The 25,901-nt window shown below is 38.7% G+C and overlaps 1 protein-coding gene across 1 annotated transcript in view; it reads right to left on the bottom strand.

Annotated features, from left to right (window-relative positions):
* LOC131239159 (uncharacterized) overlaps positions 1-25,901 on the bottom strand; it is a 74,725-nt gene that overhangs the window by 30,392 nt on the left and 18,432 nt on the right. Inside the window, 1 exon segment of the mRNA XM_058236715.1 lies at positions 305-490. Within this exon segment, the coding sequence (XP_058092698.1) occupies positions 305-490 (186 nt within the window).

The raw sequence follows: 25,901 nt of genomic DNA on the forward strand, positions 1-25,901 counted from the left end.
GCACATCCAGCCATCTGCCAGGCCTAAATGCCATGGCCCTAGATAACAACGAAATGCACATGCCCTAGAAACGGAAATCTGCTACGATTTTAAGGACGTTCGCCTCATCCAAAACAAACAGAAAAAATCCAAACACGTCCCAATCGCCAGAAAAGGAAAACACATTTCTGCAAAATCACGGTTTTCAAATATGCACGAGACCGTATAAGTTTTAACAGGGAAGCATCCAAACATGTCAAAAAGGGTGAAGAAATGGTATAACAGTCTCCATTTCAATTTTTTCTGTCGAAAGAAATCCACAAACCAGATCGCTCCGATGTCAGGAAACTCGGCGGGAAAGTCCTCGAACGATTTAGGACCGTTTGATCCGGCAATCTTTTCATGAGATGGCTGAAAAGCTCGGTGATGATGCTCTTGGAGCGTTGGATGAGGAGGGGATTCTGCCACAACGGAGTTTCTTTATAGGAGTGAAAAAGAGATGTTAGATATCGTCATCGCTCACGTAGACAAAACCGAATATGTGGTACGTGAATTTCTCGGCCGTTTCTCTTCTAACCATCGCATCAGCGATAAATACACCTGTCGAATCTAATTTCTTATATTGACACGTGCGCAGCGCCCTCTCTTTCCGTCTGCAATTTCCTGGATCCTCTCCGTTTTTCGCTAGCAAGGCTCTCGTCTTAGAAGCTCGCCCCTTCTGGCCCACCCGGGGTGATGATCCCAGACCGTTCATTGGAAGTAGTAGAGGCCTATTTTGGAGAAAATTTCATTCGTAGCGTAGATAAGGGAGCTGCTGCATGGACGGTTCGTCTTTATTTGACGTACACGTGGAGCGGAAACATTGTCATAGCTATTTTGCAGCTGCGCATCCGCACGCGAGGAACGCAAGCGCCGAGGTGTCACGCTCATGAAGATCCCTCCGCCCAATGGACGCGGATTTCCTGCCAAAAGCCTTTCCAGGAAGTTTCTGCTGGAAATATACGTCGAGCACACCGTGATGTTTTTGAAACATCAACATCGTCCATCCGTATTTTGAGATCATTTTAGGGCTTGAAATCGGAGCTCATTTTAGGACTTGATATCAAAAGTTAGCACAATCCAATACTCAAGTGGGCCACAATAAAGGAAAATGTGAGTAGGGAAATTCTTACTGTTGAAATTTAACTTGGGTCGACAGTGATGTTTACGTACCATCCATACCGTTCATAGAGTCATTCCTAATGGGATGAACTGAATACACAAATATTATCTTGATTCAAAACTTCCGTCGCCCTGCAAATATTTTAACTATGGAGGTTCAATCCTCATATTTTCTACCTATTTGAGTATGGGATCCGGCTCATTTTTTGCCATAAGTATTGTTATGGGAAGATCAGAGACACATCAGAGCTGAGGTCTGAGATAATCCAGAGCGGATTCAAGGCGTAAAACTAAGCTTGAAGTTGAATAGGCGAAGAATGATTATCCGACGTAACAACTATTATGCTCCGAGGTCCCGGCGATACGAACCGAGGCTGAGTCGGTCCGCCTAGAGGTCAGAGTGGAATCATGGAATGACCCGAGGCCGAAGCTGTCAACTTAGAACGGTCTAGTGCCAAGGTGCTCAATTTAAGACTCGAACCAGAATCCACTAATGAGGAAGTCCAAAAAGCGTCCCACTATCACATGAATGGCGACGGTTATTTAATCACCTACGTCTGCATAACTATGCAACGACTAGATAACTGAACCACTCGTAAGATGAAGCAAATATCCTAAGATGCGGCTAATTAGACGGGTATGCTCATCATGCCCTAAGATGCGCCGAGTTATGCGGATGTGCTCACCTTGGGTAATAAGGTATAAATAGTATCTTGTGGGAGAAAACAGGTACGTAATATTCTACACTCTCCCTCTACAAATAGACTTAGACCCAAATTCTTTTGACCTAACTTAGGCATTGGAGGGTCCCCTGCTTCAGCCAGGGTCTCCTTTGCTCACCACTATTTCGCAGGTCCAAGACTTAATACCGGATTGGGGTTCTTGCATTCGAGCGAAGAGTCGTTAGGATTTTAGCAGTAACAAGTACTAAAATGAGTTCAAAAAATGAATGGACTAGGTGGATGTCTCACAAACATCATGGTGAGCCTCACCTAGGTTCCCAGCTCGGATTTCTTTAATATTTTCACAACTTTAGAATCTCAAATTAATCTAGGTATGTGATGTTTAACTAGATTATTATAATAAGTTCATTGAAATATGCATTTGTTAAAAACGAGTATATTCTAACCTTGGGATGGGCATGAACCTAAGGGCCTGTTTGGGAGCGTGGATTTAGAACCCCTTGGATTTGGAGCCTCGGGATTGGAAACCCCCTGGATTTGCAATCCTCACGGTGTGTTTAGCACCTTGGAGTGTAAATCAACTTTAACCCTTAAAAATACCTATGCATGGTATATTTACAGGGGTTTTAGTTTAATTACTAAATCAACTTTAATATCTTTAATTAGTAAGATATATAATTTTTGACACTATGGTTGTAATAAGCTCACTAAAATATATGTTTTGCCTGAAAATGATGAAATTCCAAGTCTCAGATGGACCGCAAGCACAAGATCATGTCTGAGTGACTAACCAATGATTTTTAATCGTTGATTAATATGGACAATGTTTGGACGGTGCTGATCATCATTAGTGGGCCATGTGCCCAATAGAATGATAGTGTACAGTGACACACATGTCACACCTGCAACTATTGAAATGATTTTAGGTGTAATCCAAGCTCTCAAGGTGGATTACAAACCCCCTCAAAGAGGAGATTAGAAACCCCCTGGATTTGCAACCTCTACTTACTTTATGCGCCAAACAACCAAGGGGATATGAAACCCCCTCCAATCCACTCCACTACCCCTAAGGATTGCAAATAACTAGCCATTTTTTAATTATCCACTTAGATGGCAAATGTCCGGATACTTTGGATCATTCTATTAGCATGATTTTGTATACTTTCTTTTTTTCTTTTATACATGTGCTCATACTACACACACCCACGGTAAAAATTCTGTGAGTTTACCATCGAGATATGAGGAACAACTTGGACATCTTTGTTGATCACGAGGCTTATATCCCTAAGATGAGAGAAAACCTAAGGCATTTGACACCACTTAAAATGAATTCAAAGCAAATATATAAAGATTTTGATAATATATATAAAAAAATGTGCATGTACGATTCAATTACCTCCAAATACAACTACAAATGGGTATTTGAATGTCCAAATTCAACCATGTGGCCAACTTGGCGTATCTATTGGCTAATTTTCGAGCTGATAGGGGAGCGCTTGTGTTTGAGGTGCGCATATGTGTAAAATCGCTTTTCTTCACGTACTTTTTATCTATCTGACGCATTCGAAGAGCACTTCGCCGCCTCTTATTTAAGGTCAGTTCTCTGCCTCATATTACAAGCTACGATAGACTGTGGGTGCACGTGGTGCAAGAGATTGATCAGACGATGCACTTATAACATACAAGTATTTCCACATAAACCGTTGAAATTGTGGGTCCTATCAAAGACCAAAAATGAAGATTTTTAGATTATCTGAACACGTGATTGGTGGAAATTTAACAGACGCTGGAAATGGGAAAAAATAAGTAAATTCCAATGGCTACATTTCAACAAGCAAGAGTCCACGAATAGAGATTACTGTCTTTCAACCAATCTTATTTTAGTGAGGGGATTTGGTGACAGTGGGTTCCATAGTATAGTCTCTTTAGTTTGAGCTAAGGGAAGCCACGTCAACAATTTCCAAGTGCCGGCGCATCAAGCGTCTCACGCAGCCGGAGTATCAAATACTCCACGTTTTATTGCCCCTAGTCAATTGTCTATATACTATCGCCAACCTTTTTGATTTTGTCCGTGTTTACCGCCCGGTGGGGCCTCCTTTCCCTGCCGGGAAATGCAATGGATAAACGTCGTTGATGACGGGAGAGGATTAGGTGTTAACCGGGTAACATCTTAATAGGTGCTACCCTTACCGTGTGGGTGCCACCTTGATGAATCTTTTGTATATCAACGTCGTACATCCGTTTTTTCAGCTCATTTTAAGATGTTATTCCAAAACTTAAGAAGATCCCAGTCTACGGTAGATCATACAGTTGGAAAAAGTGGTGAATGACCATTAAAATATATTTTAGGCCACAAAAGTTTTAGATCAAGCTGATCTTTGTATTTTATCTTTATTAGTTATCTCTAACCTTGTCAATGGATTGGATGACAAATAAACATTATAGATATACTTACAATGGACTCATGAAAGTTTTTAATAATAGGTGTTTATGTTATCAAATGTCTTCAATCCGTATATGGAATAGGGTCTCAATAGATAAAACAAGAATAGTTGATTAATTGAGAGAGCCCCAAATTAGGGTTTGGATAAGAGAAAATGAGAGTTTTCTAATGAGGGTTTAAACGTTTTTAGAGTTTGTAGAGTAGAAAACGAAAGTTTTCTAATTGAAAGTGCATCCATCTCTTGTACTTTTTATTTTGATAGTGATAGTTGTCACTTTGTGCCGTGAATTTTTTTTTTTTTTCCCCATGAGAGCTTTTCACGTGAAAATTAATGTGTACTTGTGTATGCTTTGTTTGCGCTTGTTATATTTGTGTGATCCAAATTCGGAGTTTGCTTCCATAGTTCCTTAATAATTTGATTAACATTGTTTCCTATCGTGTGGTATACTTAAGTTTGGGATCAACTTCATTTTTGGGACCAAGCCCTAAGATGGACTAAAAAAATGGATGGATGGCATGGATATACAACAAATCACCAACTTGGGCCCCACAGTAAGGATAACACATACTAATGTGTTACTTCGAATTGATAGTAACCACTCCAGTATGGAGCTCAAAGCTTCATGGGCTGTCATGATGTATACGTGCTTAATATATTTTATCTATGTTGTCCATCCATTTTTCTATTTTTTCTAGCTCATATTAGGGCATCATCCAAAAATTGAGGCAAATCCAAATCTCAAGTGGACCACACCACAAGATTTGGTGGGGATTGATTGTCTACGGTTGAAAACTTCTTTTAAGCCATAAAAGTTTTGAATCAAAATGATTTTTATGTTTTCTTTCATCCAGGTTTGTGTGACATTATGAATTAGAAGGCAAATAAATAACGCAGTGGGCCTTGGGAAGTTTTCTACAATGGGCGCTCAATCCCCACTAGTTCCTGTGTTGTGGTCCACTTGAGCTTTAGATTCGCCTCATTTTTTGGGCTCCCATCCTAAAATGAGCTCTCAACATGAATGGATGGTGTGGATAAAACACATACGTGGGGGCTCCAGAGCTTTTCCCGTACCGACCAATACCGGGATGGGAGTGGTATAAAGATCATGGTGGGCCCAAGAAGGCTTAATTTGCTGGTGTTTCTATCTCCCGTGCTTTCCTTGAAATGTGGCTTGAGTTCTGAATCTGCCTAGCTGCCTTTGGATCCCATCTGAAGCTGATGGTTGGGGTGATCTAATAGCCCTACAGAATTTGGGTTACATATTGCTCTATGCAACATGGGTTACACAACTTGTGTTGGGTCTCAATTTAGATGTATCATGATTTAAAAATTAAGATTATTGTGACATTTGTGGACAGTTGAAGAGGAGAAACATCGAAAGGTTCCGTTCATCCAAGCATTTCTAATCAAACGTGAGTATTTCTCAGCTAATCTTATTTGAGACTGACTCAGAGAGTGGATTCCACGTTTTAGTCCGTTTGAGCAAAATTCGTGTATGACGCGTGTCCAATTTCTAGGTGCCCGAATATCATGGGTCATACGCTGGCAGAGTATAAAATAGTAGCGGTGTAAAATTAGGATCCTATTCTAATTGCGGCAACACAAGCACAGAGGGATCAGGTGTGAGAGAAATCCAAGCCATTAAATAAGCCGTGTCTGGCCATGTGGCTAACCTGACCCAGTAATAATGCGCAAATCCACTCTCCAGGTGGACCATAAACGAGGACCTGCCTAATGAGCAGTGAAAACGACCTGAAATTTGGCACGTGCACTCACTGTAGGAGCGTGTGAGTAGGAAACGGATTGGCTACTGCTCCTGCCACTAGCCCGGTGGCTGATGGTCGGTGCTCTGTGGACCCCATCATGTTGTATGTGTTTCATCCATGCCGTTCATCTATTTTTATAGATCAATTTAGTGTTAATACCAAAAATGAGAGGTATATAAATCTCAGGTGGATCACACCACAGGAAAACAATAGTGATTGGATATCCACCATTAAAATCCTCCTAAGGCCCACTGTACTGTTTATTTGACATCCAATCTGTTGATTAGGTCATGCAGATCTAGATAAAGGGAAAAAACAAAGATCAGCTTAATACAAAACTTTTAGGCCCCCTAAAAAGTTTTTAATGGTCAACATTCATTCAAAACTGTTTCCTGTAATGTGGTGCAGTTGATATTGCGATATACATCATTTTTCGTCTCATATACTAAAATGATCTGGAAAAATATATGGACGGCATGGATAAAACACATAAATCATGGTGGGGTTCACATAGCACCGACCATCAAGCATTGGCCGGTGGCCGGGGAGAATCCAATCCGTTTCCCCAAAAGACAGCCTCTGACTGGCGCTGCTAGGCTTAGAGGGGTGCGGATTCGCTGCTGAACACTGCTACTGAAGTGATGTGGTCGCGTTCATTGGCGTAAAAGTTGGTCTCCGTTGAAAGCATTTAATGCTCCTCCGTTGAAAACAGAAACGCCGTTTACTGGCGACGTTTATACTCGGCCTCGAAAACATCTCATTTTACTTTGATTCACAGAAAGCAGATTGGGTACTGAGTAACTCCGCACGCCACAGAAAACTCCTTGCACACGGTAATATATGTATTTTATCCACTCCGTCCATCCATATTACCAAACATTTTAAAGAATTAAACTAAAAACGAATCAAGTACAAATCTCAAATGGACCACATGATAGGAAAAAGTGTAAACGAAATGTGTACTGTCGAAATTTTTTTTGAGGGCCACGGAAGTTTTGGATCAAGCTGATATTTATGATTTCTTTTAATCCATGTCTGTGTAATCTTTTGATTAGGTTGGATGACAAATAAACATCATTGTGGACCCTAAAAAGGTGTCAACGGTGGAAACCATTATTCCCACCGTTTCCAGCGGTATGATCCACTTAAGATCTGGATATACTTTAAATTTGAGGTCAATTACTCCAATCAATTGTCAAAACGGATGGACAGCGTGTATAAACCACATAGACGATGGGGCTAACAAAGTTCACTCGATACAACCCAGCTGAAGTTCTTCATTTTTCCCTCCGCAGCATGGCTCTCTTTCTCTCTATTTTTCCGCGTGCCACACATAATAAATTCTAATTTATCTATTCTTCTCAAATCTTTCATGAGTCGGGATTTTCTTTTGATAATTAGGGTCATGATTTTCCAGTACTTGAATTTGCTCGGTTTGATATTTGAATTTCAAGCGGATGTATAATTTTGAAGCTATGGCCACTGGGAATAGCTAATCAGCCACATCTATCCTCAACTTGTGGAAGGCACTTCATTGTATTCTTTTATCAGGAAAAATACTGGAGCACGAGATGTGTCCATCACAAGGACAACAGAGCGATAGGAAGAGACATCACTGATGGAGGAGATTAAGTAAAGAAAATAAGGATTTTCTGTGGTCGAGTACAAACGTGACCAGTAACGGCGTTTTTTTTCAATGACGGAGGTCCCCCCAACACCAACTCCGTGGCTGGTGGTCAGTGCTATGTGGGCCCCACCATGATGTATGTGTTTCATCCATTCCGTTCATCCATTTTTACATATCATTTTATGGCTTGATCTCAAAAATGAGAGGGATATAAATCTCATGTGGACAACACCACATGAAAACAATAGTGATTGGATATCCACCATTAAAATACTCCTAAGGCCCACTATACTGTTTATTTGACATCCAATCTATTAATTAGATCATAACGGCCTAGATGAATAGAAAAAACAAAGAACAGCTTGGTCCAAAACTTTTATGGCCCCCAAAATGTTTTTAATGGTCGACCCTCATACAACACTGTTCCTGTAATGTGGTCCACTTGATATTTGAATATACCTCATTTGTTTAGCGGTACCGTAAAATGATCTGTAAAAATAGATAGACAGCATGGATGAAACACCTACATCATGTTGGGGCCCACATAGCACCGACCACGCCATTTGCTGGTGTCAGGGGGAGTAGCGAATCCGTTTCCAAGTTTTGCGCCAATGAAACGCGACCACATCACTTCAGTAGCAACGTCGCTACTGAAGTGTTCCGTGGGCCTCACCATGATGTATGTTTGTATCCACGCCGTCCATCTATTTAGAGATATCATTTTAGAGCAAGATCCAAAGAATGAGTTAAATCCAAAGCTACGGTGGAACCCAGCACAGAAAACCGTGGGGACAGTGACGCTCACCATTAAAAACTTCTTAAAGTCATATAAGTTTTAGATCAAGTTGATATTTGTGTTTTTCCTTCTTTCATGTCTTTTTTAACTTTTGTACAGGTTGGATTTCAAAAAAAAACATCATAGTGGGCTTTAGGATAGTTTTAACAGTGGGAATCACTCTACCCACTGTTTTTTGTGGTGGGGTCCACTAAAGCTTTTTATCCTTCTCATTCTTTGGCTTATGACCTAAAATGATATCTCAAAATGGATGGACGGTGTGGATACATCGTAGTGGGGCCCACAGAATTTGATGACATCACTTTAGTAGATGTCTCGCTACTCGACTTGTCAGTAGCTAATCCGCGTCCGGCTGAGTCTACCAACTTTGACGTTGGATCGTCGGAAGAGACGTATCGCAATCGGACTCCCGCGATCCAATGCATGAGAGAGAAAGTAGTCTATCTTAAGGGGCCACCATCGATGTATTCCAAACATCTTACTAATTCCCGCGAGCTTCACTGACATGGATTGATCACGACCGTTGGCAGACTGAATGGCGGGCCCAACGTTGGCATTGGGACCCATCAGCATCAGCTTCGCATCCTTTTCTAATGATCACTTAAGTATTGGAATTCGCTTTCTACATAATGGAAATTTTTTGAACTGAAACAATTTGGCAGAATTCCTAAACATAATGAATGGTTAAATGGAAGTGATGGTCATAAACAAATGTTGTCTAAATCAACAATTCTGATAGTCCCATAATTATCATTTTGGGATTAACATATAATGAGTGGACCGTTCATTTGGGTCACATGTGTGCTCTGTGTAAAATGTACGATTGCATGAATGCGACATCCAACCCTTTAAAAGTCAGCTCCATCCACTCATTAGGATGAGGATTCCCAATGGGTCAATTGGGGCATTGATTGCCCCACGGTAATGGCTGGACAAGAAACGACTTATGCTAAATTCATGTTTCCCAACATTTACAACCCTGATCTAGCTCAAGTGGTAGACTGAGTGGAAGATAGCCCGTTTCAACACTGAGGTCTTGGCATGGATTCCAGGTTTTTAACAAAGAAGTGTGAACTGGTATTGAGGGTAATGACAAGCTAACAGGAAAATGTTTGATTTTTTTTTGTTTTTTGGTTTGATTTTCTGGCTAATGGGTAATAATTATTAACCTAGGTAATTACCCCATCCTTTCTAATGCAGATTTGACAACTTACTTTTATAACACTTTAATCGAGAAATTTACAACATCAATATGAGGCCCATCATGATGTATGTTACTTATCCACACTGCTCATTTTTTATGATAGTCGAATTTATTGCATGAGCAAAAAAATGAGGCAAATCCAAAGGGCAAGTGGACCATACTACAAGAAACAACGAGAATCGAATGCTTACCATTAAAATCTTCTTGGGGCCCTTAAAAGTTTTGGATCAAGCTGATTTTCCCCTTATCCATGCCTGTGTAATCCTATGAACGAGTTAGATGACGAAAAAAACCTCAATGTGGGCCTAGTGAAGAAAATAACTTACAATGGTGGACGAATTAAAGTCACTGTTTCCTTTAGTGTGGACCATTTGAGTGTTAGATCTGTCTCATTTTTCAATTCTTGTTACAAAATGTTCTAATAAAATAGATGGACGATGTGGATATATCATATACATTACAATGGGTTCCACATATTTAAGTCAACACTTTTGTTTCGATTTTCGAGGTGGAATTACTCTCATATTTTCAAACATGGTGAAAAAGTAATAATTACTTGTTAACCTTGATTTACATGTATCACGGAAAATCATACAAACCCTAAATGTCCGGTCACTTAGGAATGAATAAGGAGCTTTGGGCTTCTTCGGTATACATTGGAATCCAAGCTACATAATGACAGCTGAAATCTTGGGTTGTATTTGAATGCCTATAATTAATTAAAATTGACAATTGAAATCTTTAGATGACTGCAATTAAAATACATTAAGGAAATTAGTTTTAATACCTTAAATTAGTATATATGATATTTTACATAATAATTATAATAAGCACATTGATACACACACACACACACACACATGTACTCTGTTAAAATATAAGGAAAATATGAGTGCTCAACTGGGCCATAAAAGTTAACCCACTTTTGAAAATCAAACGATTGTGGTGTTTAAATCTGTTGCTTAGCCTTTTAAGAGGATTCAAATTCACATGATTTTCTTGCATTATTACATTTCACTTGGATTCTATTACCCCTATCTACTATCAACCAAACAACTAGTTTTGCCCGTGCACATCCATTTACCTTGGATTACTACCGTTTACCATCACTAAACAACCACTTGCATGGATTGGAAATTCGGTCATGTTGCAAAAATATTGATTTTAATAAAATATATTTTAATAATAAAAAATAATATATGATATATTATTTTTTGTTTTTAAAAATACCGTTTTGTGGGTTTTTAGGAATAGTCCCACATGGGAAAGGGAAGAGAAGAAAAAATGGTTTAAATGAAAACAGTAGAGTAATATAATATTTACTCACCTAGTACAAGGACTATGGACCTTGCGTGTTCCGCGCCCGTGCTCGGGCACGGGCTCAGTCTCTGTCTTGGTCTCGGTCTCAGTCTCGATCACGGGCTCGGTGTGAGGGCGTGAGCATGTGAGGCAGTGTGGCTGTAGAGGCGCTAGTGGCGCACTTCACACGTCAGCATCGTGTCGCAGAGGGTCGCTCCTTCGCTAACCGGAGCGAGACGTGTGCGAGTCGCAGTGCGACTAAGTGACTAAGGTGGATGATTGGATGAAGGGGAGACTAGAGGACTGAATGAGAGTCCTCCAGAATATATAGAGGGCTGAAAAATAGAGTTGTTGCAGCAAATCTGTAACAGCTGTGCAGTTAATGTAGGGTCCAGCTGTAACTGCTGTATGGCTAGCCCAACAACTAGAAAACGGCTAGCTGCTGTCTCACAATAGTCAACATACAGCAGCTTAATGGCTCATGCACAACAGTCAGAAAACGGCCATAAAACGGCTAGTTTTCTCCAACAGCTAGAACACGGTCATGGGATTTAATTCCCTGGACCATAACCCCCAGCCATCATAGCCTATAAAAGGAGGGTCTGGATGGGTTTCCAAACCATCTCTCAACCTACTCCAGCAGACTCATGCGAATTGAGACACAGCTCACTACTTCTCTCTAATACTCTAGTGGTTCCAGCAAGGCAGCAAGGGTTGAACTTTGCTAGGAGAACAGACCAACGGTGTGGTTTAGAACGGTTCATCTGAACCAGTGGCTGAAGAACTGACCAGTGTAGTGGTCTAAATCAAAAGAAATTTCTTCTCTTTCTTTCTCTTTTGAGACTTTTTCTATATTGTAATTCTGTCAGATAGAGTGTATAAGAGTTCTATTTGGTGGGCCTTCATGTTTGCTGAACGCAGACCCACACCAGGCTCATCATATCCTAGAAGCGGTTTGCTTGTAACCTATCAGCATACTCAAGTCACTTGAGTAGGGGCAAATAACGCTTTAAGGACAGCGTTTCAGACGTGCTTCAACCTATCCTGATTTCAGATTATTTTACAATTTTTTGGTTTCCACATTATACAGAAATATATTAATCTGTATAATATCCAACAATCTTAAAGCGTTATTCTGTAATGAAAGCGGACAGTGTTTCATCCATCAAGTTGATGAATCAGGACTTAATACGTCTTGATCGGTTCGATGGAACCAATTTTACAAGATGGCAAGACAAGCTGAAATTTCTCCTGACGGCGCTGAAGATCTATTATATATTAGATCTAAATTTGCAAGCACTACCTGAAGCATTTGACCAAGACACACCTGAACAAGTAGCTGCCTGCACCAAAAGAGCCGAAGACGAACTCTTGTGTCGAGGGCACATTCTAAACGCTCTCTCCGACTGCCTATACGATCTGTACCAACAGACGTCATCAGTAAAGAAAATCTGGGCCGCTCTGGAATTCAAATAAAAGGATGAAGAAGAAGGTACCAACAAGTTTCTCATCGCCAGGTATTTTGACTTTAGCATGGTAGATAATAAACCGTTGCTGCCCCAAATTCAAGAACTGCAACTAATAGTAAACAAAATCAAAGCGATAAAAATTGATCTTCTTGAATCATTCCAAGTCGGGGCTATAATCGTCAAATTGGCACCGACGTGGAAAGACTATAAAAAGAAGTTGCTGCATAAAATCGATGACTACACACTGGAACAAATCCAGAAACACCTCAGGATTGAGGAAGAATCCCGTAACCGCGATAGAAAAAATGATAACGAGAATACCTCGTCCAAGGTACATGCTGTAGAAAATACTAATAACAAATATCCCGAGAAGGACGATTCCCTGAAACCTAATAAAGGAAAATTCAAGAAGAACACCCAAAAGAAGAACGAAAAGTTTAAGGGCCCATGCCATGTCTGTGGAAAAACCGAGCACTATGCTCGAGTATGCCACTATCGCAAATCTAAAAAAGAGGCAAGTGTAGTAGAAGAAGGCAATATCGTAGCTATAATCACTGAGGTGAATACCATCCAAGGCAAAGTTCCAGGGTGGTGGTATGATATTGCCGCTACTGTACATGTGTGCTACGACAAATAAGCCTTTAAAACCTATAAGGAATTGATCGATGGTCAAGAAGTCCAAATGGGTAATGAAGTCCGATCGAAAGTCGTCGGTAAAAGAACTGTCGAACTGATTTTCATCTCTGGAAAGAAAGTGATTCTAACTAATATACTGCACGTCCCAGACATGAGGTGAAACTTAGTTTCTGGGGATTTTCTGGAAAAACCAGGCATATGGGTGGTGTATGAGTCAGGTAAACTGATTTTGTCCAAGAATGAAAATTTTGTCCGAAAGGGAAATGCTTGTAATGAGATGGTTAAGTTTTCTCTGAATGAAAGTAGCACTTCTACGTATATGGTTGAATCTGCTGAACTGTGGCATGATAGGCTAGCTCATATAGGGTATAGTACCTTGAGATTCATGACTAAGAATGGTTTAATCTCATACATAGATAATGAAACCAATAAATGTGAAAAGTGCATAAGATCCAAAATGACGAAGAAACTTTTTCCAAGTGTTGAAAGATCATCTCAAGTATTGGATCTTGTGCACAGTGATATCTGTGAGTTAAATGGCATTCTTACTCAATATCTGTGAGTTAAACGACATTCTTACTCGTGGAGGTAAACGGTACTTCATAACCTTTATAGATGATTGCTCTAGATATGTGTATGTTTATCTGTTAAAGAGCAAAGATGAAGCATTAAATATGTTTAAAATATATAAAGCAGAAGTAGAGAATCAACTGAATAAGAAGATAAAAATTCTTTATAGCGATAGAGGAGGAGAATACTTTTCCAATGAATTCGATAACTTCTTTAAAGAATATGGACTGATACATCAATGTACAACGCCATACACACCTCAAAAAAATGGAATAGCTAAAAGAAAAAATAGAACATTAGTAGAAATGGTCAACTTAATGCTAATAAGAGCAAAGTTGTCACTAAGTCTATGGGGAGAGGCACTGCTTGCAGCATGCCATGTCTAAAAAATATAAAATAGGATATCTAAAAGTGTGGGAGTGTCTTGCATATTGTAGAACCCCTGATCCAAAAAGAACTAAGTTAGGACCAAGAGCTATTAAGTGCGCATTCGTATGGTATGCACAAAATAGTAAAGCTTATAGACTTGTAGACATAGAGTCTAATATAATAATAGAATCAAGAGATGTTAAGTTCTTTAAGAACTCACTATCCTTGGAGTCAAAGGATAATGAAATCCAAACTCCTAATAGAGAATCATATAGCACAGCTCCACAAATAGTGGAAGCTCCTGTTGAACCTCGTACGAGTCAAATGACAAGAATAGAGAAGAGTCTAGGAGATGACTACATAGACTCACAACGCATCATTTTCCATCTCGTAGAAGGAGATAGAGAAAATGTTATAAGAAAAGTACCTATAGTGATGACTATAGAAGATGATCCTAAAACATATAAAGAGGCTGTATTTTCTAGAGACTCAGCTTTCTGGAAAGAAGCTATAAATGATGAAATGGAATCCATACTATCAAACCAAACATGAAAACTAGTAAACTTACCTCCAGGTTTTAGACCCATAGGTTGTAAGTGGGTATTTAGGAAGAAATATCACACTGATGGGACTATCCAAACTTTTAAAGCTCGACTAGTAGCTAAGGGTTTTAGACAAAAAGAAGGGATAGATTACTTTGACACATACTCACCTGTAGCTAGGATAACATCTATTAGGATATTATTTGCGCTAGCTTCTATACATAATCTTCACATCCACCAAATGGATGTAAAGACCACATTCCTGAATGGTGACCTCAATGAGGAGGTATACATGGAACAACATGAAGGTTTCGTTCTACTAGGAAATGAAAACAAAGTATGTAGATTAGTCAAATCTTTGTATGGATTAAAACAAGCACCAAAACAGTGGCATGTGAAATTTGATTTCAAAATGTTATCTCATGGTTTCATGCATATATAACAGACAAATGCATATATTTTAAAACAGATGGTAGTTATATCATTATTATTTGTCTGTATGTTGATGACATGCTAATAATAAGTAATGAAATGGAAGGTGTGACTGAAACAAAGAGGTTTCTATCTTCCGTATTTAAAATGAAAGATCTTGGATAAGTTGATACCGTTTTAGGTATCAAAGTTAAAAAAACATTGTGGGAGTTATGCTTTGTGTCAATCTCATTATATTGAAAAGATACTAAACAAGTTTAACCATCTAAATATAAAAGAAGCAAAGACCTCATTTGATCCAAGTATCAAGCTAAAAGAAAATACTGGAAGAACAGTTGCACAATTAGAATATGTGAGTGCGATAGGGAGTCTTATGTATGCTATGTAATAGACCTGATATCGCATATGCTGTGAGTAAACTTAGTAGGTTTACTAGTAACCCCAGTACTGAACACTGGAATGTAATCAATAGAGTCCTTGGTTACTTAAAAGCAACCAAAGACTTAGGACTATTTTATTCAGAGTTTCCTGCCGTATTGGAAGGATATACCGATGCGAGCTGGATATCGAGTGCAGGGGACAACAAGTCTACTACAAGGTGGGTATTCACCCTAGAAGGTGTAAATGTATCTTGGGAATCCAAGAAACAGACTTGCATAACGCATTCGACTATGGAGTCTGAATTTATAGTCCTGCCTGCAACAGGCAAAGGGTTGAATGGCTAAGGGATCTTCTATTAAAAATTCTTTTCTGTGTAAAGCCTATATCGGCTGTGTCACTATATTGTGATAGTGAAGCCACATTAACTAGAGCCTATAGCGGCACTTATAATGATAAGTCTAGACATATCAGTCTTCGACATGATTATGTCAGACAATTGATTCGAGATGGAATTATTGCTATTTCTTATGTGAAATCAAGCAATAATCTGGCAGATCCTCTCACTAAACCCCTATCAAGAGAAGCAGTAAAGGCTACATCTAAAGGGATGAGGTTGAAACTCTTCAACCAAAGTTCCACCAGTGTGGTAACCCAACCTAAAGTAAAAAAATCTCTAATTTCGGATTTAATGAGTAAAAATAAGTCACTGATATGTAGAAAGTTTTTAACACTAAAGGATATACCGATGCGAGCTGGATATCAAGTGTAGGGGACAACAAGTCTACTACAGGGTGGGTATTCACCCTAAGAGGTGCAGCTGTATCTTGAAAATCCAAGAAACAGACTTGCATAACGCATTCGACTATGGAGTCTGAATTTATAACCCTGCCTGCAACAGGCAAATGGCTGAGTGGCTAGGGGATCTTCTATTAGAAATTCCTTTCTGTGTAAAGCCTATATCGGCTGTGTCACTACATTTTGATAGTGAAGGCACATTAACTAGAGCCTATTGTGGCACTTATAATGGTAAGTCTAAACATATCAGTCTTCGATATGATTATGTCAGACAATTGATTCGAGATGAAATTATTGTTATTTCTTATGTGAAATCAAATAATAACCTGACATATCCTTTTACTAAACCTCTACCGAGAGAAGAAGTAAAGGCTACATCTAGAGGGATGGGGTTGAAACTCTTTAACCAAAGTTCCACCAGTGATGGTAACCCAACCTAAAGTAAAAAAAAATCTCTAATTTTGAGTTTAATGGGTAAGAACAAGTCACTGATATGTAAAAAATTTTCAGCACTAAATTATATAACCTCATCCATAATAAATAAGTGTTGAGCGTTACGAAAGAGGGTCGAGTCTTAGAACTCTTAATAAAATTCAGTCTATAGGGATAAGTGTCTTATAGTAACAGAGACACTAGAAAGATTTCACTTATATGAACGTAGAGATGGTGCCGTCTCTCATGAGAGTTAAGAGTTTTTCTCTCTAAATCGTTCACGAATTAGGACAAGCACATGGCCATTAATTGTGCTGAGCAAGATTGTGGGAACTCTAACAAACATATAGCGAATATGTGTGTGGTTTCTCTGACTCTGTTATTTAGGAATAACTGCTTCAACGCTACGGATACCAGTCATTTCCACAGAGTTTTGAGATACTTATACTAAGAAAAGATTAAAATCGAAAGATATCTTTCTTTACGAATATAAGCTAATTATTTTGGCAGAATTGTTTAACCGAAAAAAATATATGTTATAAAAAATCAAGTAGGGGATTGTTGCAAAAATATTGATTTTAATAAAATATATTTTAATAATAAAAAATAATATATGATATATTATTTTTTGTTTTGAAAAATACCGTTTTGTGGGTTTTTAGGAATAGTCCCACATGGGAAAGGGAAGAGAAGAAAAAATGGTTTAAATAAAAACAGTAGAGTATTATAATATTGGCTGTAGAGGCGCTAGTAGCGCACTTTCCACTTCGCACGTCCGCATCGTGTGCGAGTCGTGGTGCGACTAAGTAACTAAGGCGGATGACTGGATGAAGGGGAGACTAGAGGACTGAATGAGAGTCCTCCAGAATATATAGAGGGCTGAAAAATAGAGCTGTTGCAGCAGATCTGTAACAGCTGTGTAGTTAGTGCAGGGTCTAGCTGTAACTGCTGCATGACTAGCCCAACAGCTAGAAAACGGCTAGCTGCTGTCTCACAACAGTCAGCATGCAACAGCTTAATGGCCCATGCACAACAGTCAGAAAATAGCCATAAAATGACTAGTTTTCTCTAACAGCTAGAAAACGGTCATGGAATTTAATTTCCTGGACCATAATCCCCAGTTATCATAGCCTATAAAAGGAGGGTCTGGATGGGTTTCCAAACTATCTTTCAACCCACTCCAGCAGACCCTTACAAATTGAGACAGAGCTCATTACTTCTCTCTAATACTTGAGTGGTTTCAGCAAGGCAGCAAGGGTTGAACCTTTGCTAGGAGAACAGACCAACGGTGTAGTCTAGAACAGTTCATCTGAACCAGTGGCTGAAGAACTGACCAGTGCAGTGGTCTAAATCAAAAGAAATTTCTTCTCTTTCTTTCTCTTTTGAGACTTTTTCTATATTGTAATTCTGCCAGATAGAGTGTATAAGAGTTTCATTTGGTAGGCTTTCGTGTTTGCTGAACGTAGACCCACACCAGGCTCGTCGTATCCTAGAAGCGGTTTGCCTGTAACCTATCAGTATACTCAATTCACTTGAGTAGGGGCAAATAACGCTTTAAGGACAGCGTTTCAGACGTGCTTCAGCATATCCTGATTTCAGATTATTTTGCAATTTTTTGGTTTCCACATTATACAGAAATATATTAATCTGTATAATATCCAACAGTTCATTCCCCTAGTGGGGTTACAGACCAGCTTGTCTAATAGGCTAGATATCTTTCCTTTTCACATAGTCTTGTTACCCCTGGATTTAGTTAAATTTACTGCATGTATTAGATGCCATTGTTTCATAGCCTCTTAATTTTAAGTAGAAATATAAAAACCTCAAGAAAAAAAAAAAGATAAAGAAAAGAAACAGTGATATTCTGAAAGTGTTATATTTTATTTTTTTTTTATTTGGAAAATTCCTCTAAAATTCACATTTTAACAAATAATGCCTTGAGTAACGGAAATTTCAAGGAAATGCTCAAGGATGAAATTACTAAGAGACTTTTACCACAAAATTCCTTAGGAATTAGGATGTTACCAAACGAGGGCTCTACCAAGTAGCCAACTGAAATGCCAGTGATGTGCTTTTTGAATGGTTAAATTACCATAATGCCCACAGTATGCTTTTTTTTATTTCTAAAGTGGAAAAGTGGAGAATTATGGGGCCAACATGATATTAGCATGATATCCAACCCATCCAGTAGATGTAGAACAAAAAATGTGGTCGATCTACACTTTGTAATCTATTGTTATCTAGCTTTCTTTGTCATAAAGTAATTTTTATAGTTTACTTCATTAACAAATAACATCTCTAATATACTTTTTAATCATGTGAGATCTTCACGAATAGAACACTTTTATTTGATAAAGGTACAACATCATTCAAATAGCATTTCTCATAATTCTTTTCAAGAGGCTATGTTCCCAGTTTGTTAAAAGTGAGGAGCTCCCCTATTTGATCCCTAATTTGTACATATGGAGCCATGGTAGATGGATCCGATCCATTGATTAATGGCCCCGTACGTGATGAATGAACAAACTGTAAATGAAAATTCTCTTCATTCGTCTATTTTAATCTTTTTATTATTGGCATGTAAACACATGGCCAAGTAGAAAAAAATAAAATCTAGGCTGATAAATTAGACCAGCCACCCCAGGCAACTACCCAATACTCTTTAGGTGGAAGAAACTGGTGCGTAGCTTGACTAGCGTTGAAAAACCTCGAGAAGTTTAGCACAAATGTTCAAATTATGATAGAATCCTGCTTGTGTGAGTAGCTCTGGGCTGGGAGGGCTTTCCGGCGACGTGGGTGTTGTTTAATAAATTGAAAAGTAAGCTCCAAAAAGGTAAAATGTTAAATTATAATTTTAAAATAATTTTAGAGATATTTTAGTTAAAAATAAAAAGGAAATTTTAAAGTACCACCAATTTCAGCCTTGAACATCAAGTGAAGGGAAGGGAGCTATAAAAAAAAAACAAAAAGACTTATATTTTCAAGGAAAATTAAAATAAATACATAATAATCGGATTTGCCGAACAAACGATATGAATCATTAGTCTTGAAAATAAGTGTAAGTGTGGAAAGTAAATCATTAGTCTCTATCAGCGATGGGACTTGAGCATTTTTTTTTTTCCTTTCTTTCTTTCCTTCCTTCAGATACACCCCACCACACACACTCTCATGGCCGTTTGGCCGGGTGGATTGGAAGGGATTAAATGGTACTAGGGTGGATGGCATGGATTTTTAGGTAATGATGGTGTTGTCAGTGGATTGTCTTGAGATCCATGGGGTTGATCTATCCCTGAATTGCTATATCCAGTCTGGTTGGCACGCCTGGCCAATCCTGAGATTAAACCTTCCCATCCCTTCCAATCCCTTGAACCAAACACGTCCTGGGCAAATTTGAACGGATTAGGGTGGATTGGATGGGTTTTAAAGGTAATGATGGTGTTGTCAGTAGTGGATTGTCTTAAGATCCATGGGATTGGGATCAGATTACCGGCTCTGTTTGGCACGCCCTGCCAATCCCGGGATTTAACTTCCAATCTCTTCCAATACCATCCAATCCCTTCTAATCCGACCGGCCAAACGGGCCCAAGCACTTGCATCGTAAGGGATGCAAGAACCGGGTCTTACTCTTGCCCGGATGATAGACTCACGAAAAGTTTCAACACCAGGTCAAGAGTTCTGAAATCCCACTAGACGTGAGTGTGTAGGGGCGTCTGTGTGGGAAAAAATAAAATAAAAATGCTCAAACGTGTGACCTCAGTGCATCTAACTTGGCGCTAGAAGGTGTATAGTTGTCTTACCTTGAGGAGCCAAGTTTGAAAAAAGGGTGCATTGGATTCCCGTAATCTATCATGTGAGTTAAAACATTCCATCTCATGATCGTCGGTCTCAAAGTTTTTCCCTATATATAATAAGTCCAAATCCAACGAACGGATGTCCAATGATCAAAGAGTTAGGACCATGTAATCAGTTTGACTATTGTCTATGCCCCATCTGGCCATCCATCCATCCATCCACACTAGTGTCCAATTTTGGAGAGTGAGGAATTGTACGAACCCATCACATGCAAGATGATATACGCAGGAGTACCATCGACGATGTACAGGCCTTATTTCTGGGGCAGAGAAAAAGCGCTACTTTTTTTGTTTTTAATGTTACGTCCGCGAGAGGATGGAATATTGATTACAGGGTTGGTAACAGTTACCCATCTTTTTCGTGAGTCCCACCATTGTTTTTGGCCGCTACTGTCGACTTTTTCCTCGAACGATTACGTGACGTTGATTCCATCATCGGTCGCGCCAGAAATGAATTGCCGAAAGTGAAAGCGGAGTTATGGAACTGGGAAGCGGATTGGCTGGTGTACCACACACCAGCTATATAGCTGCTGACGAGCACTGACGCTCCTCGAGCACCCAGTTGTACGAACGGGTCAAAGGAGATCAAAGTTACATGGAACCCACGGTAATGTATTTATTATATCTACACCGTTATAGATCATTTTAAAGCATTATTCAAAAAAAGAAAAAAATCATATTGAAATATCATCTAGAGCACACAACAAATAGCAGCAGAAATAATGATTTCACCGTTAAATAATTAGTAGGGTCCACCAAAATAGTTATTTTCCATCCAATCTGTTCATAAGGTCAAAAAGACGTTAATGAAAAGGAAAAATAAATTTCATATTGACCCAAAACTTCCATGACACCAAAAAGGGTTTCAATGGTGGACGTTCAATCTCTCACTGCTTTTTTCAATGTGGTCTACTTGATAGTTAGATCTATCTTATTTTTCTTCTCAAGCCTGAACACGATCTCCCCAAATGGATGGACGGTTTGGATATAACACATACCACAGAATAGGAGAGGCTTCAGTGGTATCCGGGCTTAATTATGTGGGGCCCAAGTGGTGTACATATAACATCCAACCTGTCCATCAGACACGTTGCCTCAACAATGAACCTCCTGAGTTTTGGCTTTTACCTACACCAGGCCACATGAAGGTTTTGAACGGCCTGGATTCAGTATATACAATACGATTGGGCCCCTTGCAAATCAATGGTGGGTCCCTTCTCAAACTTTTTCCTGTGCTGTGGCCCACCTCAGTATTTGATTATGGGTCCTAAGGGTTTATTGACATGACTTGTCTGTTGGACGGGTGATGTTAAATATTTGTGTGCACGTGCCACATGGGCCTCGCATCAGCCCATTATCATATTTGCTTCTGGTGGTACTGTTATTGTTTACATTTATTTTTGGCACACTTAGATTAATTAGATACTGCCATGTGTTGCCACTACATGCTAAACGATGGACGAAATCTTATTCGGGAGTTAATAATATTGTTTATGACTAGCTTGGCATGGTTAGATCAAATGAGCCATAACACACCACATGACAGTTGCGTCATGCATGGTCTACATTGACTTTAAGAGGAATAGTTAGAGACGTGTTAAGAAGATAACGTTAAATACTAGAGTTCTATATATATATATAAGTATTTTATGCAACAACAAAACTCATTTTTTAAGTTTTTTATATGGATGCTAAAGCTAAGTGACAAAATGACTTTATCCAGCACATGATTCAAATAAGTGAATATTTTTCTCGAACACATGGTTGTATATGATAGACTACGCTAACATGAATGTCCAAATCCTTTACAATATTGAAGACTATGCCAAGTCACTGCTTCTCAGAAGCCAATAAGAGCTCGAGCCCATGGCAAACACAATTTTTCTTCTAAATTTATCTTAGCATAACTTAGTCTTAGCATATATTATCACTATTGAACGCTACATCTACAACATCGTAGGATTATATTAAACATCCATAACCCTAAATTGCTTTGATCTCGATCAACTGAATTCTCGGGCAATTATCTTTCTCGTCACATCCTGTTGACCATCTACCTCGATCATCTATTCCTACATATGGATTAGGTATTTATCTGTCATTTTATTCATTTATCTATTTTGTGAATTATAATGAGCACCATCCAAATATTAATAAAAATGATATTGCTTTAGCTTTCTTTTTATTCATTTGTCAATATTTATTCCTTTAAAAATATTGATTACAATATTAGTGAAAGAATTCTTAGATATAAGTTAAAAATAATTTATTAGAGATTACTAAATCCTACCATTTCACAAATCACCTGATAGCTTATCACAATCAATGGCTGACTCAATAGTGGGATTTTTGAATCCGATCTTACTTAGTCATTTTAGCATGAGGGTCATCAGCTTTAATTAAACACTGAGTCGATGATGACTCTGGCATGCCCACACTTCCTAATTGCACACAAAAACTGAATATAAGCCATCGATAACACATGACCTTGTATTTGATTGAATTGAATGAATAATTACTGCTAGAGCATCCCTTTTGGAATTAATCGATACCATTGAGTTGTTGCATCCCAATAGATGTGCCATTCTCATATATCACTGATTGGAGGCTCTCAGCCATGCGTCTAAGGTCCTCGTTCAGTTGAATATGAACGGTTATGTATGTCCTTTCCCGGCCATATGTGTGCTGCAATTTCAATGAATTAGATTCTTCTCTCCTGGGTCTCTACTCCATGGCTCAGTGGTAGACTGGGTCGGTTTTAACACCGACTCTATGGATTACAGTACCCATTGCGGTGTGTTGGGTAATGGTTGCAAACGATAGGCCCATTTGTCATAGATACCATTTAGGATGGCTAGGAAGTTAGGACTGCTTGATCAGTGCGATTCTAGGGATATGCCTCATCTGCAATGGGACCACAGTTTGAATTGTCTGGACAGATGTACATCAGCGCCACATGGGAGGATGATGAGTCACCATCAATATTTAAATGGTGCGAAACTAACAAAGTATACAAGTGGATGCATAGAAGTTGTATACATGTTCTTCCTCACTGTAAACTCGGAAAACAGATCTTGTGACCTGGACAGTAGATCTGATGGGCTACCATGGGGATGGGCTATAAGCCAAAAAAATACAGTGATTGGAGTGTTCGTTTTTCTGCTCAAATATAGACTGATATTCTAACCATTCCTTTAGCAGGCCACTGATTGGACGGCTTCTATTCAATCCCATTGCCTTTTTAGATAAGGTCTACCTGAACAAACGTCCTGAGCTGAACAAGGGACTTGCATACTCAACTAAGGAACAACAACGGTGGACATTTCTCAGGCCATTACCCTTCAAAGCTGGCATGTTCCACAGCCACAAGGACGGAAATTCCATCATTTATCTTTTGGGGAGAAGGTGGGTTAGAGACTCGGGCCCATCCTTGTAGAATTATCTGAATTCTCATCCTTCTAAATTTTAGGGGACTGATAGTCCTTTATATGTCCAATCTTCCCACAATTCAATCACTTCATCTTGTCCTTGCTCCTTGATCGTGAATTTTCCTTCTCCCGCTCAGAAGTTCTTCCCCCATCAACTAACATATTCGTAGAGGAACCCTCGCCACCATTCTTTTTTCTCAACTGCTTCGAATGAATGGTTGAGAGAACAATTTCAATGTTAATGTTCTCTCTACCTTGGCACAGAGTGTCTAGAAGATTCTCACAGGATTCTAGAAGAAAATTCAACAAGATTAAGGCTTGATCTTTCATGTTGATCTTCACCACCATGTTCATCAATTTGCAAAGCACTTTATTGAAGTTTTTGTTGTGTTTATTAAAATTTGTCTCTTCCACCATCTTCAGATTGTAGAACTGCTTCTTTAGAAACAAACGAATAAAGAGCGATCTCGTCATGTAGAGGCACTCCAACTTTCCCCACAATTTTGTGGTAGTCGTCTCATTGATGATATTATAGATGACCTCATCGACCAAATACAATTGAATTGTGTTAATCGTCTTTTGATCTAGTTCATCCCACTCTTCATTGCTCTTAGTATCAAGATTCTTTATTTTCCCAAAGAATATCTATTGTAACCCTTGCTGAATTAGAAGGGCTTTGATTTTCACCTTTCATAATTTAAAATTATTTTTACCTGTAAATTTTTCCGTCTCAAACTTAACATTTGTCATCTTCGATGCCATGTATTCAGATTTAATCTGAAACCCCAACTTGATAACTTGGCTTTGATACCACTTGTTAGGCACATAAATATCACTCATACGGGACCCAAACATGAATCAAACAAGTATAGGAATAGAAAATTCAAGCATATATAAATAACACAACGATTTATGTGAAAAACTCTTGCGGAAAAAAAAAACCATAGCACAAAGTGATAAGCAATCCACTTAACTTTGGATCCCCCTTATTTTTTGTTGCATGTTCTAAAATGAGCTCTCAAAATGGATGGATGGTGTGGATTTCTCACAAATATCATGGTGAGCCCCACAACATCTCAGCATAAGAACTTCCTGTGAAAGGCTTTCTAGGAAATTCGCATCCGCCATGATGTTTGAGGGAAGTAGATTATGTGCTTACTAACTCAATAGCCTAAGTGTATTGAGTAAACACTATGAGGCCTGCTGTGATTTATTTATTTTCTCTACTATGTCCATTCATTTTACCATATAATTTTAGAGCTTAAACTCAAAAATAAAGGATTTCCAAATCTCAAGTGGACCACACCACTCAAAACAATGTGGTAATTTTGGGCTTAAACTAAAAAAATAAAACATATCTAAATCTCAAGTGGACCACATCACATGAAATAATGTGAATCAACCATCCACCTTTGAAAAATTCTTGGGGGCCATAAAAGTTTCAAATCAAGTTGATATTTGTGTTTTCCCTTTATCTATGTATGTGTGATCTTTTGAATAAGTTGGATGACAAATAAACATTGTTGTGGGCCTTAGGAGCATTTCAATGGTGGAAATCATTATTCCCACTTCCTCCTATGGTTTGGTCCACTTGAGCTTTGTATATGCTTCAATTTTGGGATAAACCCTTACAATGAGTTAGAAAAGGGATGGACAACGAGGATAAATAAACCACGTACATTCATAGTGGGCCCAATAGAGTTTACCTGGTATGGTAAAGAGTACTGAGTAACCCAGTAGGCAATCAGATTTCCAAAACCTAATAATTGAATGCTCACCATTAAAGCTTCTTAAGGGCCACAAAAGTTTTGGATTAAGCTAATGTTTATATTTTGTTTTCATTAAGGTCTATGTAACCTTATGAACAATTTAGATGGCAAATAAACATCACGTTGGAGCTTAGAAAGTTTTTAGGGGTGAGTGTCATTATCCCCACCTTTTTCTGCTTTTCACTTGAGCTTGGCATCTGCTTATTTCTTGGCTCATGCCCTTAAAAAAAGGGCAACATGAATATAAAATACATTTGCTCATTTCTAA

Source organism: Magnolia sinica, chromosome 3 (genome assembly GCF_029962835.1).
Source record: "Magnolia sinica isolate HGM2019 chromosome 3, MsV1, whole genome shotgun sequence".
NCBI classification, from domain to species: Eukaryota; Viridiplantae; Streptophyta; class Magnoliopsida; order Magnoliales; family Magnoliaceae; genus Magnolia; species Magnolia sinica.